This window comes from Carassius auratus, chromosome 25, assembly GCF_003368295.1.
Source record: "Carassius auratus strain Wakin chromosome 25, ASM336829v1, whole genome shotgun sequence".
NCBI lineage: Eukaryota > Metazoa > Chordata > Actinopteri > Cypriniformes > Cyprinidae > Carassius > Carassius auratus.
In genome coordinates, this window is record NC_039267.1 from 12,435,875 (window position 1) to 12,454,515 (window position 18,641).

At 34.8% G+C, this 18,641-nt stretch overlaps 1 protein-coding gene across 2 annotated transcripts; it reads right to left on the reverse strand.

Annotated features, from left to right (window-relative positions):
* Window positions 1-5,549: 5,549 nt before the first annotated feature.
* LOC113043345 (apoptosis inhibitor 5-B-like) lies at window positions 5,550-16,393 on the reverse strand. 2 transcript variants are annotated; one of them, XM_026202666.1, is made up of 14 exons: window positions 16,103-16,393; window positions 14,830-14,991; window positions 14,647-14,740; window positions 10,619-10,684; window positions 10,327-10,478; window positions 9,237-9,464; window positions 8,856-8,960; window positions 8,550-8,639; window positions 7,497-7,675; window positions 6,422-6,515; window positions 6,159-6,215; window positions 5,987-6,072; window positions 5,770-5,912; window positions 5,550-5,690 (listed from the first exon to the last, which is right to left on the reverse strand). In XM_026202666.1, exons 1-14 carry the CDS (start codon window positions 16,172-16,174, stop codon window positions 5,611-5,613), a joined length of 1,608 nt encoding a protein of 535 aa, XP_026058451.1. In that variant the 5' UTR covers window positions 16,175-16,393; the 3' UTR covers window positions 5,550-5,610. The 2 variants fall into 2 exon arrangements, with proteins under 2 accessions (XP_026058451.1, XP_026058452.1); XM_026202667.1 differs by having other exon boundaries at window positions 9,258-9,464; window positions 16,103-16,392.
* Window positions 16,394-18,641: the final 2,248 nt, after the last annotated feature.

The window sequence follows — 18,641 nt, forward strand, 5'->3', positions numbered from 1 at the left end:
CACCTTACTTCAAATCTGACAGGGACAGCAGTCTGCAAAAAGAGCAACAATGTATACGTTTTTAAAATAAGAATGTTTCATATATAAATAAATGTATTATATCATTATAATTAGTGATAAAAAATAATATATAACATATCTAATATACAATTAAATCATATATTTTTTTAATAAAAAAGGAAATTTAAAAGAAATAATAAAAATTATTTATATATATATATATATATATATATATATATATATATATATATATATAATATATTTTTAATTAAATAAAAACTATATTAATATTATTAATGATATAGTAAAATATCAAATGTATAATATACAATTTAAAAACAAATAAATAATAAATTATAATATTTACAAATAATATATTATAATATTCTAATATAATATATTATAATAAAGATATATTTATATTATTCAGTTATATATTATGAAATATATATGGTATGGAGGGCCAAATTACTCAAAATGAAATCATTAAATAAAGTGGAAATGTATGAAAGAATCATTAAATACATAATTAAATCCATAAATAAATAAATAAATATTTATATGACTGAACAATATATATGATAAAAAGTTCAAGACTGCAATAATGGTAAATTATGATATTAATATTTTTATATTATTATTATTATTATTACTATTATGAAATAATAAAATATATAATGTGTAATATATAATTCAATTTAATAAAATTCAAGACTGATGCACAGTCTCTGTCTCAAATACAAATCCACTATCTGAATAGTGATTTGAGTTCCACAAGTGGTAGTATTAAAAGTCAAAATTAATAGATCAAAAAAGGCATTCATCCCCTTATGTATGATTTTGGGGTCAAAATGGGTTTCCTGGGCACCTTACGTGTGCTCACCAAAAAACACCCTGGTTTTTCTCAGTGCATTACACATAAAGCCAATAATTGTGTTGAATGAATCATATTTCAGAATGTCAATCCTAACGTTTGTCAAGCATCAAGTTTTGCATTGCTCAGATGTTTAATGTGTTCTTCGACCATCAGTATCAGACCAGACATGAACGATTCAGTATTTACTCCTGAAGTTTATTTGCTGGGATGGCAGCATGTCATCGATCTTTATTGTTGACAGAGACTGACACATAGGCAGTCTTGCACATAATCTTCCTCCAGTTCCCATTAATAACATAATCCAAAATATTTGCTTTGGCTTTCCGTCACACGTTTCTTTTTCCTTTGTTTGATGTCCCCCTCCCCAATCCCTCCCTCCTTCTCTCCTTCCTCAGTTCTGTTCCACCACGGGGAGAGACGTAGATGTTCTACGAAATGGACACTGGCCCGGTGGTTTCAATTGGAGAGTTGAGAGGGGAATCAAAATTGATGAGGGTTTGTTTGAATTTCAAGTTCAGATTAAGAATCTCCGCCCTTATAGCCCTTTCTCTCTGTTTATTTTTCCATCTCTCCTGCCTAAATGATGTCAATGGAAGCCGAGCTATAGAGCTATTTATAGACTCTCCCCCTCCCATCAGAATCACATGGTTGAGAGCCGAGGCACAATGACTACCTCAAGAGAAGAGTCTGCATGAATAGAGATGGTGAATATTTATGAACGGGCAAGCTGTCACATGATGTTCCTCCTGCGTAACATGTTAAGAAAGTCAGACCGGCTTTCATGTGCACATCCTCACCATATCCATAAAGTTCCTTGCCATTTATTGATTCATTACTCCCTTCTTCTAATTTATTCATTCTTTCATTCAAAAGTTAGTTGGGACTGAAACTTCCCGGAAGCACAAAATAGCAAATAACTAACTTGTGCGAGCGAAAACCCGAAGGGTCCTGCCTTGTTTGCATCTCTCAGCTGCTGCTGCTTTGCCCACATTGCATGATCCTTCACGTTTCATCCAACCCCTTGTCTCCATTCACATACATAGCCCATTACATAACAAGCCTGCATGAAAGAGAGAAAGGTATTAAAATGTATTTACGGTTAACATAACTTGGACAGCTGACATGTGCATGGTTAAGCAACACTGATGTGCAACAATTTGATGGAGGGTTATAAGTTATTGAAGGCGTTGCATAGGCTATTAGTCTATTTAAAGCAACAGCCACACGTGTGGAAACCACTTCTTTTGGGTTCCTAGTTGACATGTTAACACTCACTGGTTGCTATATTTAGTAAGCCTGGCAGTGCTGTTACTATTCCAGGCATTGTACATGAGGGGGCGGATAGTAGTCTTTCATGAAAAAGAGGATAGCATTCTTTTCTTGCAGTTCTTCAGCCGTACTTGTGTCGCGTGTCTGTGCAAGGTGCGACGACTCAACTTCTGCTGCAGAACAACGCTGCGAACAAATGAATATGTGTTCAAATTAATGACATTTAGTTGAATGCATCACAGCAGAAACATTGAAGGGGGACAATTTTGACATAAGAAATGCTATTCTTATCGTGTACAAACATAAAAAATCAGATATAATAGGTAGCATAAATAAAAATACAATATAAACAGTAAATAAATAAAAAACAGTAAATGGTTCAAATCATATGTTTAATAAAAGATTTTATCAAATAAAAATATTTATTTGTATGCGATACTCAAAATATTTTTTGTTTAACTATACATGAAGGACCAGTCATTTACTACAATATAAAAACAATAAAAGCTCTTACTGTTTATTCAGTAACTGCTCTGACTGATTCATTAAGTGTTCCCTAAAAAGAACCATATTAGAGTCCGTTGTTTGCTGTATGCTTTCGATTCACTGAAAATAATCGGTTTATGAGAGGCATTCATTTGGGAATCGGACTACACTGGATATTCTGTATGTTTTTAATTCACTAAAACGCATTCATTCACTCAGGAACTGGACTACACTGGTCAAGCTAAATGCTTTTAATTTATATAAAAAAAGAATAATTCTTCTTGGTTAACTATTAAATTACATTTCCTCGGGAATCAGCTTTTAATTCTCAAAAATATCGGTTCATAAGAGTCATTTGCTCAGGAATCAGACTTCACTGATCATGCTGTTTGCTTATAAATATCTCAAATGAATCGATTCATAAGAGTCTTTCATTCGGGAATCGGACTTAACTACACTGGTCAAACTGAGAGCTAATTCACTTAAAATAATCGGTTGATATGAGTCATTTAGTTGGAAATCCGTCTATACTGATTTCCTATGAACAACCGACTCATTTGAGACAAGAACCGACTCACTTTAGAAAATCGAACTACACTGCTGTTATTTATTTTGTAAATAAAACATAATAACTAATAATAATTAACTGGTAAGAAAAATGTATAGCCTGAATGCACTGTAAGTCGCTCTGGATAAAAGCTTCTGCTAAATGTATAAATGTATAACATAAACGGATCTTAAAAGTTTTTCCTTCAGGAATCGGAGCACGCTGTATGTTACAGTATCGGTGGTGTGGTTAATTAATAGCAATGCATGTAACAGTGTCTAGTATTTAACAGCTTCGCATCGGCGGGGAAAGAATTCAAAAACGTATAACGTTACCGGAACTATAACGTTTAAATGTTAAATAAGATGTCCTAAAAAGGCAAATATTTTCACTTAACCCAATAGAGTCTTGTGAAACCTCAGGTGACCCGGCTGTATTAAATGGCACAGTTGTTAATGTAAATAACGTTAATTAGTGGACATGTCGTGGTGGTTTTCCACTGCCCCACCTGTTCACTGCAGTACCATGAACATATTGTTTGATATCGCACGCTTGTTTTTCCAGCCTATCTGCCCACCTCTTGATTGGTCCATCGATTTATCACGTCTTACAAAAATAGCCGATCACTATCAGACGCCTACTGTTGCGTCCTGTCTGTAGTCGTGCTGCTCTTTAATCGTTCCGGTCTTGTTAAACTCCGAGAGCAAAGTGCGTCTCTAACACGACCAGAATCATGAAGAGAAGGGTTCTTATTCTGTCACTGTGTCTCTTTCTGAGAGCGCGTGTGGAACTGAGGAGCTACAGTGACTGATTTGGGAAATACCTAGTCACGAGCGCCCGTGCTGCGCTCGCGCGGTCTGATAGCGCCACCTAGCGCTCAGTGAACAGCGCGGCACAACACACCTGTTGACGTGAAACTCGACAGATTTAACCCTCAAATCCGTCTGTGTCATGTTTCTTTTGCTGTGCACCTCACATGTGGCGATTATTTCATCTGACGTAGCACAAATGCCATAATTAGTCATGTGTTAATCATGTATAATCATATTTGTTATTATCAAATGGTTAAAACTGATTTTTCTCGTTATCTGTTAGGGTATTCTTAATTTGTTTCATCTTACTGTACCACTTAACTTAACCCTCACACAAACGTTTCGCATTTATAGGCTTTTAAGACGTTTTTGTTTCGGATTGTATCATTAAAGGGATACAATTAAGGCAAAATCTCTCGTACACAAATCGAAATCATCATTAAAATGTTTTTTTTTTTTTTTTAAATTGATAACTGTCTAGTTGCATCTCATTTGTGATGCATGTATAAGCCTATGTATTTTAGGGTTAAAGGAGATATGGTGTACTAGAGTCACAACAATAGAAAAACGATGTTATTATGAATTAGACTGTGATTAGAAAACAAAAGTAGATTAAAATAGCCTTTCACTTTTCAAAGTCCACTAAATTTTCGTGTTTTGAATGTAAATCTGCTTTCTGTGGACTTGCATGGCCATCTAGTGGTGAGACTCTTCCATATGAACTAGTTTTACACTTTATTAGCACATAAATACTGGTAGAAAATCTGTGAATTGCTAAATTCATGGCATATTTGGTATTGAATAAATATTTACCCAATATCCATATTCAAATCAACCAATGAGAATATGTTGAAAAAGGCAAAAAGATTTAATGTGGGTGAAAAATCTGGTTTGAAATGAAAACCAACAGCTGTAATACATAAATGTCTGATTTCCTTCCATCAAAAACACTTAAATATCTCCTACAAACTAAGCATGCACAATGTTTGAAATCGAAAGTGAACTCAAATCTATGCAAGCAATATCTGAAAACGATTGGTTCCTTAAATTATTTTGTAATAGTCTGAAAAGTCAATCCTACTCTAAAAGGACAACTTCCGTGGAATATACAATCAAGTTAACAAACGAACATCAGAGCACAAGGGCCGTCATACAAACTTAAATATTTATGTCCTGAAATAAAGACAGCATTTGACCCACACAAGTTTGATAAAATTCAGAAGGATATTATTTTTTACTTCTTACAAATCTGTGATTTCTGATCCAACAAAAGCTCTGAAAAATTAAAAAGTTAAAAAAAGAAAAAGATACAAAGGATGTACGTCACCATACAAAAACTCTTAAAAAAGAAAATACACCGTGGCAGTTTTTTGTTCCACAAAGATGATCCTGAAAGAAATACAACCCACACATTTGTAACCAACGGGATAACCAGCGGCAGGAGGCTGTGAACAGATTCTCAAAAACACACCAGAGAATAAAAATAACAAATGTGGAGAGAGAAGGATGAATGGAGGCCTGGGAGATGCAGGAAGGACCAGGTGAGAGAAACTGTGTGAGAGATATTGTTGTGTTGTGGTAATGCAGTTGCATGGGTATAGAAGCATATGCAAGTCCTCTTAATAAATCCGGCCTCGGCTTCTGTTTCCTCTTCCTCCGAAGCCCCGTCCTCGGCCACCCCTGAAGCCTCCACGTTGTTCTGAGGGCACAGATGAGATCAGTTATATACACAGATACTAATTCATATAGTACTGAACAGGTTTTGCTAAGACGATCACCGTAGGAGAAGTTCCCAATGGTGGCGCTGTATTTCCCACTGGGCGGGTTGTATATTTGTCGGGCGTCCCTCCTGGGCAGATTTGTGGGAAGCTTCTTTGTTGTCGCTGTTGCCCCGATGTCCTCTCCTGACTGCCTCTTCTGGCTGTAGGATATACACAGATCATGGCAACAAATTTCACAAGCAGATTAAATGTATAGGTTGATCCGTTCACGTACCCGATTGCTGCTGCCTCTGTCTTCTGCACCGGTTTCCAGGACAGAGTCACTGTGCTTTTATAGGATGGAGGGTTATGGAACAGATCCTGGAGAAAATATACATAAAGAAAAGAGATAAAAGTGTGACAAAACAGCGAAGACTTGCAAAAGTGTGAGAAGTCAGGAATGTTACCTTGATTAAAACATTTATGTTGTTGGTGATCTTCAAAGCCACAACTTTGATTTTATTCTGTGAAGAGACAAAATTTGAATACAGGACATTTTTCATCATACTCGTTCCAGTTTTTTTTAAAATATGGATTAGGTACATTTGGACAAATAAACACTTTGGAATTGTAAAAAATAAATAAAATTTAAATAAGCAAGAGAATAACTATCTTAAATTCTATTACCTTTAAAAAGCAAAGGTCACTGTAAAAAAGTATAAAACCATACCTCCTCTGTCTTTAGTGCATCTCCAGTCTTGCCTTGCAAAGCCACACGCAGCTGTCGAATATAAACTTGAAGCCCCCGTGCAAAGTACTGTAACCTGTAATATTAATAATAGAGAACTAAAAAACTATACATTTAATTCACGTCGTTCATCTGCCCTTCACAAAGTAATGTAATAAGATAATAAAAAGTGTTATTCTTGCCAAAAATACAGTAAAAACTGAAATTGTAAAATATTACAATTTTAAAATTGTGCTTTCTATTTTAATGGGTTGCTCTTTATTTTAAGGTGTCCTTGTTACAGTATAATTACACATTTAAGTACCGAGCAGTGATGTCAATAATGTCAGTGTCAGTGATGTCGATAAATCGCATCCAAAATAAAAGATTTTTTCCACAATATATATTACATATACATATATATATAAAATACAATATATTATAGTACTGTGTATATTTATTATGTATTTATAAATACAAACACATTGCATGTATATATTTAAGAAAAATGTTATATTTACAGAAAATATATTTATATACAATATAAATGTATATACACATGGAAATATTTTCTAAATATAAACTGTGTGTGTATTTATATATACACGTAATAAACAGTAAACATTATGTAAAGAAAACCTTCTTTTGGATGTGATTAATCATTTGAAAGCACTTATACTGAGTAATATTAATTAACTACATGTACTTACTATATAGTTAGGGTTAGACTTAGGGTTGCTTACATGTAATTATGCATTATTGATTGTTATTATAATAGTAACTACATGTAACGTGTAACAAGGACACCATAAAATAGTGTTACCACAAAATGTAATTTATTCTTGTGATGTCAAAGCTGAATTTTCAGCATCATTACTCCAGTCTTCTGTGTCACATGATCCTTTAGAAACCATTCGTATATGCTGATTTACTGCTCAAGAAACATTTATTTTTATCATCAGTTATCTCTTATTATTAGAACAATTATCAGCATTATCAAACAGTTGTGCTGCTCTTTATTTTTTTGCAGGTTATTTGTAATAGAAAGTTTTAGTTTTTGATTAATACGAGATCTGACCTGATCTTGAAGTCCTTCAACTTCTCTGCACTGATTTTGTCGATGAGAAAGTCAGGTAGTTTTTTGCCCAGCTGATGGAAACTGAAGAGCAGACACTCCACGTAGCTGAACTGCAGCTTGGGCTCTTCATTGGCAGCATTCTCTCCGTTCTCGTCCTCTGGAGGCAGGGGCATGAACTCCTGCAGACATTAGGACAGAGAGAAGCACAACCACAGCATGAGAGGAGATTTAATGACAAAGCGGCTGAAGTAAGGGTGGGCGATATGGCCAACATATAATCACAATTTTTTGAAAGAAATTGGGCAAAGATAAAAATCATTGTCATTATTGTATCTTAAAAAAAAGAAGATACACATTACAAATACACAAATTATACAAATAAAACAGTGCTTTATTTTATGGTACAATAGGTGTACTCAGCAGAAACATTCAAGAAATTGAATGAACAAATATAAAAATAAAAAACTGATTCCTAAAGCAACTGTATTAAAGTGTTTAAGTCAAGAGCAGTGAGTGATTTTTCTCTTTGTGTTTTGTCTATTTATTAAGATTAAAGAAATAGTTCACCCAAAAATAAAAATTCTGTCAAATTCTGTTTTATATTTATGCCATCATTTACACACTCAAAATTTGTTTTAAACCTGAAAGAGTTTCTTTCTTCTGCTGAATATAAACGCTATATTTTATATAAACAGCAGCTGGTCCACAGTGACTGAGTATTTATTTCCAACTATCATATTCAATGTGGACCAGCAACTGTTTGGTTACCCACATTCTTCAAAATATCATCTTGTGTGTTCAGCACAAGAAAGAAATTGATACAGGTCTGAGACAACATGTAAGTAAATAACAGAAAATAATTTTAGGGTGAACCATATCCCTTTAATGACAATAGGCAGCATGTTTAATACTGTCCCTTTAAGACCTGCCCATATCTAGTATGCAGAAACACATCGTCCACGATGAAAAATTGTCATATCGCACACCCCTAGGCTGAAGTGGAAAGCTTTCTAAATTCTTGTGTAAGGTCAGGAGTTCAATGTAAGCCTTTACCAGTAGCTTCTCAAACAGCATGTTGAGATTGACCTCCAGTTTGTCCATGTCACCACAATACGGACTCATCTCTGCTAATAACTTCAGTACCTGCAAAGCAGAAAATATCGTTTTTTTTCCAGCATTCTACAAATATCTGGGCAAAACAACAACAACAACAACACACACACACTAAAAAACAACAACTCAACAGACAAGTATCAAATGAAAAGGTGCCCTTTTTTCATGTTAAAAATGACTCTCACATTCAAGCTTAATAAAGGGTTCCACCCATTCCGACCATGATTTCCAGTTTGTTATACACACCTCCAGCTGGATGTCCAGTTCTGCTACAGGGCTGGTGAGCAGACTGAGGTTGGGCAGCACAAATTCACAGAAGTATGTCACAAAGCGAGTAGAATGCACATTTTTCTGGAGGAGAGGAGAAATGTTAATAATTATGATTTACATTAAAATGAACAGTGATTATTTGCACTAGTAATTAGTTGTTAATATTTATAATAAAGACAATATAAAAATAATTAAATGCTTATATAAATAAAAATCTTAAACTACAATTTTTCTCTCGTTCGGATTAAAGATTGGCACATCATTTTGTGAACAATTCAGGCATGCAAGCTTTTGTCAGGAAGTGACCAATTCAACAGCTGAATATTATTGGAGAAATATTCTAATAGTATTGCTGACCGTTGCTGTGGTTTCACTCACAGAAAAGAGTGGTAAGGCCTGGCGCGTGCACTGCAGGAGCCGGTCCACACTGTCTGTATCTGCGGGGTTCAGCGCCTGCTCCAGGAAAGCCTGCTCCACCACCAGCTCCACCAGCTGCTGCCGCCCGCTCACAGTCTGCATGCTCTTCAGCCCAGACAGGATACGCATCAGAAGCACAAACTCCTCCCCCGTCACATCCTCTAGGACCTAAGACAATGAGAGTGACAGGTCAAGTGTGAGAAAGACTAACAGCCAATTGAGCAGTTTGATATGCGGTGCAACCAATAAAAGCATGTGATGCAAATAACATGCAGCAAAATAATGAAAAAAAAAAAAATAATAATAATAATTACTTAAACAATTAAGGTTATCTCAGGTTATAAAATGTCACGTGGTGTGACTAAATTTATTATATTTTGTAGAATACTTAAATACAAAAAATATTTACTTTTTTTTTTTTTAAATAAAGCATACTGTATTATTACTCTTTTAATTTGATGGTTATGCCAAATGCCATTTTTAGAGTAAATATCCTTAAACTTTTCATTTTTTCCAAAACTATATGAAACAAATATGTATATAACCAGCACATTAAGAACTTTGCACATGCATTTAAAAATTTTAAACAAGTCAATAAGATTTTTGGTTGTGTTTGAAATTAACACATATTCAACAGGAATATATTACATTGATTAAAACATAGAAAGTAAATACATTACAAATGTTTCAAAGGATTTCGATTTCAAATAAATGCTGTTATTTTAAAACCGTCTAATCATCAAAGAATCCTGAAAAGATGTCTCACGGTTTCCACAAAAACATGAAGGACAACTGTTTTCAACATTGATAATAAGAAATGTTTTTTGAGCAGCAAATCAGTAAACTAGAATGATATCTGAAGGATCGTGAGACACTGAAGAGTGGAGGAATGATGCTGAAAATTCAGCTTTGCATCAATAGCATACGATGCAATTTGATTTTTGCTGATCAAATAACTGCAGTCTTGGTGAGCAGAAGAAATTTCTTTCAAAAATAATTTTATCAACCCCAATAAAAATATAAATGATACCTTTTTTGTCTCTATGAAGATGTAATCTTCCACTTCTTTTGTCATTGTGTCATCTGGCATCATTTTCAACTTCGTACAGAGAAACTTAATCGCTCTTTCTCGAACAATGTCTTCTCCCTGCAGGATCTGACTGAACAAGCCTCCCATAGTTCCTGCAAAAGAAAGAAGCCAGGGTCAAAGAGGACAATAACTTAAGTCTTTTAGTCATCAATAAATAACAGTAGTTTTGTATGTGGAATTAACAGAAAACACATTCTACCCATAAAGCATTGAGTGTATGATGAGCAAATACCTTTTGCATCGATTTTGAATATGGAGATCAAAGCGGTGTTGACTTGATTGAATTCAGCAGAATCATCTAAAAAAATGAGAAGAAACAGCTATGATCAAACAGCTGGAAAAATAGTATGTTGTTTAAATGCACTAATGTATCCAGAAATGCAAGAATTTCGTTAACTAAGACTGATGAAATGTGTTAGCTGACAAGCTTTTTTCCCCATGACTAAGAGGATACAATATAAAAGTCAATAAACAATAACTAAGACTATATCAACATGCAAATTTGTTAACGAAATAAGACGTAGCGATATATATAGTGTTCCTGTGGCTCAGTGGTAGAGCATTGCGTTAGCAGTGAAAAACGTTGTGGGTTCGATTCCCAGGGTACACATGTTAGGTAAAAAATGTTAGCCTGAATGCACTAAACGCATAAATTTAAATTTATTTTAAATTTAAGTAGAGCTGAAACAACGAATCGATTTAATCGATTAAAATCGATTATTAAAATAGTTATCAACTAATTTAGTAATCGATTCGTCGCTAAATAAATTTTATTTGCCATAAGCGGCTCATTTCGTGCATATTTCAAATCTGCGGTGACCAAAGTGTGGCAGTAATGAGCCACCGGAGGTTTTACTCAGCCACTGCAGCAGGAGAAGTAGCGAATAGCCAATAGCTGGCCTCGTTTTATGTCACGTGCTTCCCGAACAGCGTCTCTGCAGCATTCAGCGGGAAGTGGGAGTATTTTACTTTGAGCCTTCAAAATGAAGAGTAACCTGTAAACTCTGCACTACTGAACTGTTTAACCCTTTCGAGTCGATTAACGCATATATGCGTTTTGAGTCATTTTCACCTGATAACCCCGAAAAGAACTTAAATTACACGCTCAGTTTTAATCGTACAGATAAGAGCAATACATCAATCGAATCTGTAAAGGGTCTAGTTTTTTTTGGATACAGATATAATAACAAAAAACCTTTGTGCACTTATAAAATAAAGATAACACACAAGGTGCGCTGTCTACAGTCTTTGTCTCCGCTGATCGTCATGTACAAACATTTCATTAAAATGAACTGTGTGAATACTCAACGAAGAGACATGAGAGAGATATCTATAGAAAGCCTGGAATGTCTACTTCTAAACTAAACAAGTGCTGCCGAAAACAAATATTCTGAGATAAAGTAATCCATATGAAAACAACGCAATGTCTGTTTTTCATATCTCCGCTCATTATATCTAATGTGACCACGCCCCCGCGCTGAACACGCTATTCAGATTCAAACTGAAGCGCGCGGCTTGAATACGCCCACACAGAAGAAAAAGCAGCGAGACTGTTCAAGTTTTTATTTTATTTTACTGTTTGCTTCGCGATGAGAGGAATAAGACATAAATCACCCCAAAAAGGATGTGATGTGGTTGAGGATTTGAGAAATGGATTTCCTCAGAAAAAAGACTGAAGCACTTTATTCAGCAGAGATCATAAACGTGATTAAGTCTCTTTTTATTTATTTGTACTAGTTTTCACATAACGTGTAAACATTTTACTAGTTAGACTTTTTCCAAATACTTTTTCCAAACTATAATTCCTGACTAAATGTATAATCAAGTGAAACATTATGAAGTTTCAATAACAATATACAATACTATACCATTCAAAAGCTTGATGTAAATAATATAAATGTGACAAATAGAGATAACTAACAAATGTAAAAAACAATGCAGTTCTTTCAATTTATTCCCCCTAAAAAAACCTGAAAAATATTCTCAGCTCTTTTCAACATTAATAATAATAATAATAATGATGATGATAATAAATGGGGTTTATTTGGTAGAAAATAAGATTGTTAAAAGGATTTCTGAAGGATTGTGTGACTAGAGAAAGGATGCCAAAAAATGTGAAAGTCAGCTTTGATTGTTCCTAATAAACTGTTTAACTGCTACCCCAAGTGGATATTAAGTTATGTTGTGGGGTAATTAAATATATTCTTAATAAACTACAAACATAAAATTATATACTTTTATTTTGTTCTCACATTCTTTCTTGTAAGTCCTCCCTCACAGTGGCACAGTTGAATGGGAGGCTCATTATGCAGCTCATTATGCAGGCCTTTGTCTTCTCAGGTGTAAATCACAATGATATTCATGATAGTTGACGCCTACTCGCATATGACTTTTACCAACAAAAAGTGTTTTAGAAAATTTAAATCAATATATTGTTTTCTGTGAGTGAGTAAACAAGATGATTTTCACATCATTCAGAAAGAAAAATTCTAGGCTACAAGCTCCAGTCCTCAACTTTTCCGGCAACCAATTTTGTGTATGTGTTTTATTGCCTTATTCAAGTGATTTAACATTTTTAGTTTTTCACTAACTATGCATAACATTTTTTTTCTCAAAAATACAATCATGTACATGCATGCATTTCACATATTATTATAGCCCAGTTTGTGCTGATTACAGTGATATTAGACTTTACCCATTTAGATATTTATAAGAAACTGAAAGAAGCACAAATGTCAGGGCATGACAAAACTTCTCAAGGCCCCAAAAATACCCTTAGACTCCAGAGGGTTAAGGGGCCGTTCACATATTGCGTCTTTTGCGTGCTCAAGTTCGTTATTTCCTATTTAGGCGCGCAGTATGCACTCTCATAATGGAAGCGACACGGTCGCGACACGCACGCGGTGCGATGCGCCCGTTTTTCCAGGCGCGTCCACACCGCATCCATTTATCCTTTGCTGAAATTTCCGGGTCTTCATGGAGAGGGCACGTCATGGAGAGAGCACGTCATGGTTGCTTAGCAGAGGCAGACGCCTCAGGGGCGCTTCTGTCCGAGCGCTTTGGAAAGAAGGAGAAAGCGGCGCGACTAGCGTTTTCCACGCGTTTTTAGGTGCGATATGTGAACGGCCCATAAGAATTTTATTTGTGCAGATTCTCCAGTACAAGGTTGTTTGCAAATGTTTAGTCGTAAAAGCTGATAACATTGCTTTTTAACAGTTAACATTTAAAGCTTTACAAACACGTTATGTGATCAGTTTGTCATTTACTAGTTCATAATTCAGACTTGCAGCCTAATTATGACTGAATGAGAGAGGTAAATGTTTGAGTATATTTAAAATGCACTTCTTTTCTAAGTATTCACTGCTCTTTTTCACACAGCAGGTTTTTTGTGTGTGTCCCAATTTTTTTTTTCTGGACAACCTTCTGATGGATTTTACTTTAAATTGTGAGTTCCATTCAGGTTTCATGCCACTGGCACTTTTTTTCGAAGGATTGTTTACAATTTCACAGCATAAGCTATAAAGCTTTTTCCCAGTAAAAAATAAAATACAATGCACTGCAATTTTATTCTGTTTTATCCTTATACTTCGTGAAAATATGTTCTCAAAGATTCCTTAAGCTTTGTTTGGGATGTTAAACTACTTTAGGAGCTCTAAGGACTGCCATGGTGAAAACAATATTTGAAATCTTGTGAATTTTGCTAGAGTATGGGTCAGTGTTTTGATTGCAGAAGAGTTCGACAAAGGATTACTAACATAATAAAACAACTCCAGGTATATTTTTGATGAGGATATGACAATGCAAAATGGTTAAAATCTCTTAAAAATCTATGCTGAATGATAAAGACCCTTTATTAATAATTTACTCGGGGAAAAAATGGAAAAAACTAAAATATAAGTACATAAACCGATTAATCGATTAATCATAAAAATAATCGACAGATTAATCGATTATCAAAATAATCGTTAGTTGCAGCCCTAAATTTAAGACGAGACTTAAATGTATTCAAAAAAATTAAAACTTTACTAAAAACATTTTTTATTTATATCAAGAGTTCTAATCCCCAAATCAGAACTTCTGTTACATTGATACATTTTCTGCCCAGAGTTTTGCTTATTTTAAGCAATCTGGCAACCATGCGCCACGCTCACTCCTGTGTTCTGTCATGAGATCTCAACTGTATTGTTAGCGATTGTGATTACTGAATAAATGCGAATAAAGACATTAAAATCCAGGTTCTCAGTTAGACGCGATACCAACCTGTCTGCAGCAGCTGCGTGAGGATGTCTGCGACTCTGGGTAAATTCTCTCCTGATGCGAAACGGGGCAGTTCCTTGATAGCCTGCCTTCTGATCTATAATCAGGAAACCAGGAAAGATGAACCAACAACATAAAGATTTGTTTTCTGGTTTCACAGCCATAACATGATGATGATTTACTCACAGATACATCTTCATCCTCACACAGATCAAGCTGAGCGTTGATGGCTGCATCGGCCAGCTCTGGAAAACTGCTGAAAAATTTTGGAATGAACTGTGCGGCCAGTCGCTTCTCCTTTGGACCTCCTTTAACACCATCCAGAATTACCTGATAAGCATCTTTGTGCTGAAAAAAAAGAAAAAAAAAAGAACAAAAAACAAAAGATCAGAATAAGTGACATTATATATATATATATATATATATATATATATATATATATATATATGTGTGTGTGTGTGTGTGTGTGTGTGTGTGAAGTAAAAATAATTATATATTTCAATATTTATGATAATTTTAACATATGAACAAATTACTTTTCAAAGTGTGTTTAACCAAGTAGCTGTATTTGTACACACACTGGAAAAATACATTCAGACCAAAAAAGAACTATAAAAAATATATTTTATTTTTCATATGTAAAAGTGACAAAAGTCTTAAAAACAACAAAACTGGTTGACTAAACTTCTTTGTTTATGCAGTTGTGTATTCATTGTTGTTTTTTTATTTTCTTTTTTTGAGGGCATACAATTCCTGTTTAATTTAAAAAATATATTGCTATAGAAAATGGTTCTCGTAAATTGTAATAGCAAAATATTACTGTTAAAGTGTTAAATGCAGTCTTGGTGAAAACTTCATTTTTAACTTTTAGCTTCTGATTGGTTATTTATATAGACAGTAAAATCAAATAAAAGCACAAAATAAAAGAAAAATATGTAATATTAAGAAAATATTATATTTTATTATTAAATATTACGGTTGATATTACACATAATATCTTAACATCAGAATTTATGCTCCCAAAATAAGGAAAACTACCATGTTTGCATTATGTAAATCCACTCCTCCTTCCTGAGCTGGTTGTAATGAGTATTTCTGTGCGCGCGACTGCGGAACCCACATTCACAAACGCATTACGCACACAGCGTAACATTAGCCTTGGCTAAACGTGATAGCTTTTTCTTTAATAAACTTCAAATTTAACAAATGTATTTAATCAGACACAAATTTAACATCCGCTTCCCGCCTGCACAGCTGCCCTTATAGTTCGTACACGGTCCTGTTAGCTTATTTACTAAAATAAACAAAAAACATTTCCAGTCAGCTATTAGGGCTAATATGCTAATACGCTAGAGGAGGCCGCGTGTAGCCTTGAAATGAATAAACCCCTCCCAAATTGAATATCTAACGAGTACTTTTCATTCAGACGGACAGCACAGAGATACGAGGCTTTATTTACTTTGCTGAGATCCTCTTTCTCGTCGGCGAGGATGCCGTAGTTGCGGTAGAGCTCCTCCACTGTCGCCGCCATCAGCGAGTCTGTCTTCAGGTTTTCGGTGAATAACGGCCGTTCTGCTGCTCCTCCTGCGACACTTCAGCTGTGTCCGCGCAGAGGGTCTCCAAACGCGTCGCGGTGTTAACGCACAGGTGTAACGTGGGATGTTATTTTGGAAGCGAGCGTTGCTGTCGCGTGCAGTGCGTCAGCTTGGGGTTGTTGCTCTGCGGCGGCGGGAGGAACTCTTCTTCGACGATTTTGGGAGATGATTGACAGCGCCATTGGGAAAGAGCGCCATCTGATGGATCGGGGCGCTAATTAGCAATTAAAATGAAAAGAAAATCCACTGTTGAGGCCTTTTTAGACCCAGTGTACGTATTGATGAAACCACTCCAATCCGGCTTTGTTGGTACCTTGATTCTGATCATCTAATTTCTTTGTCAACTCAGGCTTTGATCCTGAGTTTGTGACATTAATGTGTGAAAGGTTAAGAGATTGAAGAATATGATGAATTGAAATGCATTTACAATTTTTTTTAAAAGTACTTGTTCAAAATGAAAATTATGTCATTAATAACTCACCCTCATGTTGTTCCAAACCCGTAAGACTTCAGTTTATTTTTGGAACACAGTTTAAGATATTTTAGATTTAGTCTGAGAGCTCTCAGTCCCTCCATTGAAGCTGTGTGTACGGTCTACTGTCCATGTCCAGAAATGTAAAAACATCACCAAAGTAGTCCATGTGACATCAGAGGGTCAGTTAGAATTTTTTGAAGCATCAAAAATTTTGGTCCAAAAATAGCAAAAACAACGAGTTAATTCAGCATTGTCTTCTCTTCCGTGTCTGTTGTGAGAGAGTTCAAAACAAAGCAGTTTGTGATATCCAGTTTGTGAATGAATCATTCAATGTAACAGGATCTTCTTGAACCAGTTCACCAGCGTAATAACGACATTGGCGATGATTGCCCTTGATTCAAGCCTTCGGTTTACCCGTGCTCATAACACTAGCACAGAATCAGTTCAGAATCAATCACCAAAAGAATCAGTTCGGTTCAGACGCTCTGTGTGTCAGTCTGCTTCACGCTGAATCACACATGCGCAGTATCATCAGCTCCTCGGTTCACGAATCAGACGCATCTGACAGAAGCGGTTCTTGACTCGTGAATGAGTCAATGTTTTGTTCGTTATCTGGCTCGGCCAGGTGTTCATCTTCAGTTCTCTCTTCACAGCAGTTTCAATCAGTGTACTGTTTGAGTAAATTAATTACTCCGGGATATTGGTTTGTTTGAACTCAGAGGGAGTGTCAGCCACATTAAAAAAGTTAACAGCTTGAGTCATTTGTGGATTAATGCGTATTGGAGACGCGAACCATTTCAAACGATTCAGTTCGATTTGGTTAACTGGTTCAAGAAGATCCGGTTACATCGAATGATTCGTACACGAACCAGATATCATACACTGAAGACAAAGCGGAATAAAGTCGTAGTTTTTGCTATTTTTGTACCAAAATGTATTTTCGATGCTTCAAAAAATTCTAACTGACCCTCTGATGTCACATGGACTACTTTGATGATGTTTTTCTTACCTTTCTGGACATGGACAGTAGACCGTACACACAGCTTCAATGGAGGGACTGAGAGCTCTCGGACTAAATCTAAAATATCTTAAACTGTGTTCCGAAGATAAACAGACGTCTCACGGGTTTGGAACGACATGAGGGTAAGTAATTAATGACATAATTTTCATTTTTGGGTGAACTAACCCTTTAAGTTAGTTTATATAGTTGAAAATATACATCAGTAGAGACTCGAACATGTTACATGTCACATGTAGTCATTTAAAAAGTGTTATCTATTGATTCTACAGCTTATTTATATAATTTAAAATCTGTATTAACATTCATTTAAAATAATTTATAATAATTGTTAAACTAAAATTGCTTATATTAATCATAAATATATAGATCATATCAAATATCTAAGTAATTATCATTTAACACAGACAATATATATATATATATATATATATATATGACACGTCTGACACAAAGTCACTCAAGTTTATCTCGCTCCAAATTAAAGGTCACTAATGCCAAAAAAAAAAGGCTTTAATGATAATTACGAAGTCATTTTATGATTTATATAATTATTTGGATTCATATTATTATTATTATTTATCTATTGCACACAAGCAATTTTAGTTTAACAGTTATTATAAATTGTTTATTTTAAATAAATATTAATGTATATAGATCATGTGATATAAATAAGCTGTAGTATCAATAGATTGTGCTATTAAAAAAAAAAAAATCTGACCTTACATGTTCGAGTCTCTATCAATATATTTTCAAATGTATAAACTGATTTAACAAAAGTTAACAGCGAGATTCAAAAATGAGTTTTGATTCTCGCTGGGTCTCTCGCAAGAAGTAAATCAAACATGCTTTGTGTTGCAAGGCTCGTGATTGGCTGTTCACCAGTGATGTCACATAAGCATGTGCACGC

Excerpts from the sequence above, each read along its gene's own strand:
- LOC113043345 (XM_026202666.1), bottom strand. The coding sequence starts at position 16,174 with ATGGCGGCGACAGTGGAGGAGCTCTACCGCAACTACGGCATCCTCGCC. Across the intron at positions 10,479-10,618 it reads ATTCAAAATCGATGCAAAAG|GAACTATGGGAGGCTTGTTC; the intron begins GTATTTGCTCAT and ends TTTCTTTTGCAG. Across the intron at positions 6,516-7,496 it reads TTGAAGGACTTCAAGATCAG|GTTACAGTACTTTGCACGGG; the intron begins GTCAGATCTCGT and ends TTAATATTACAG.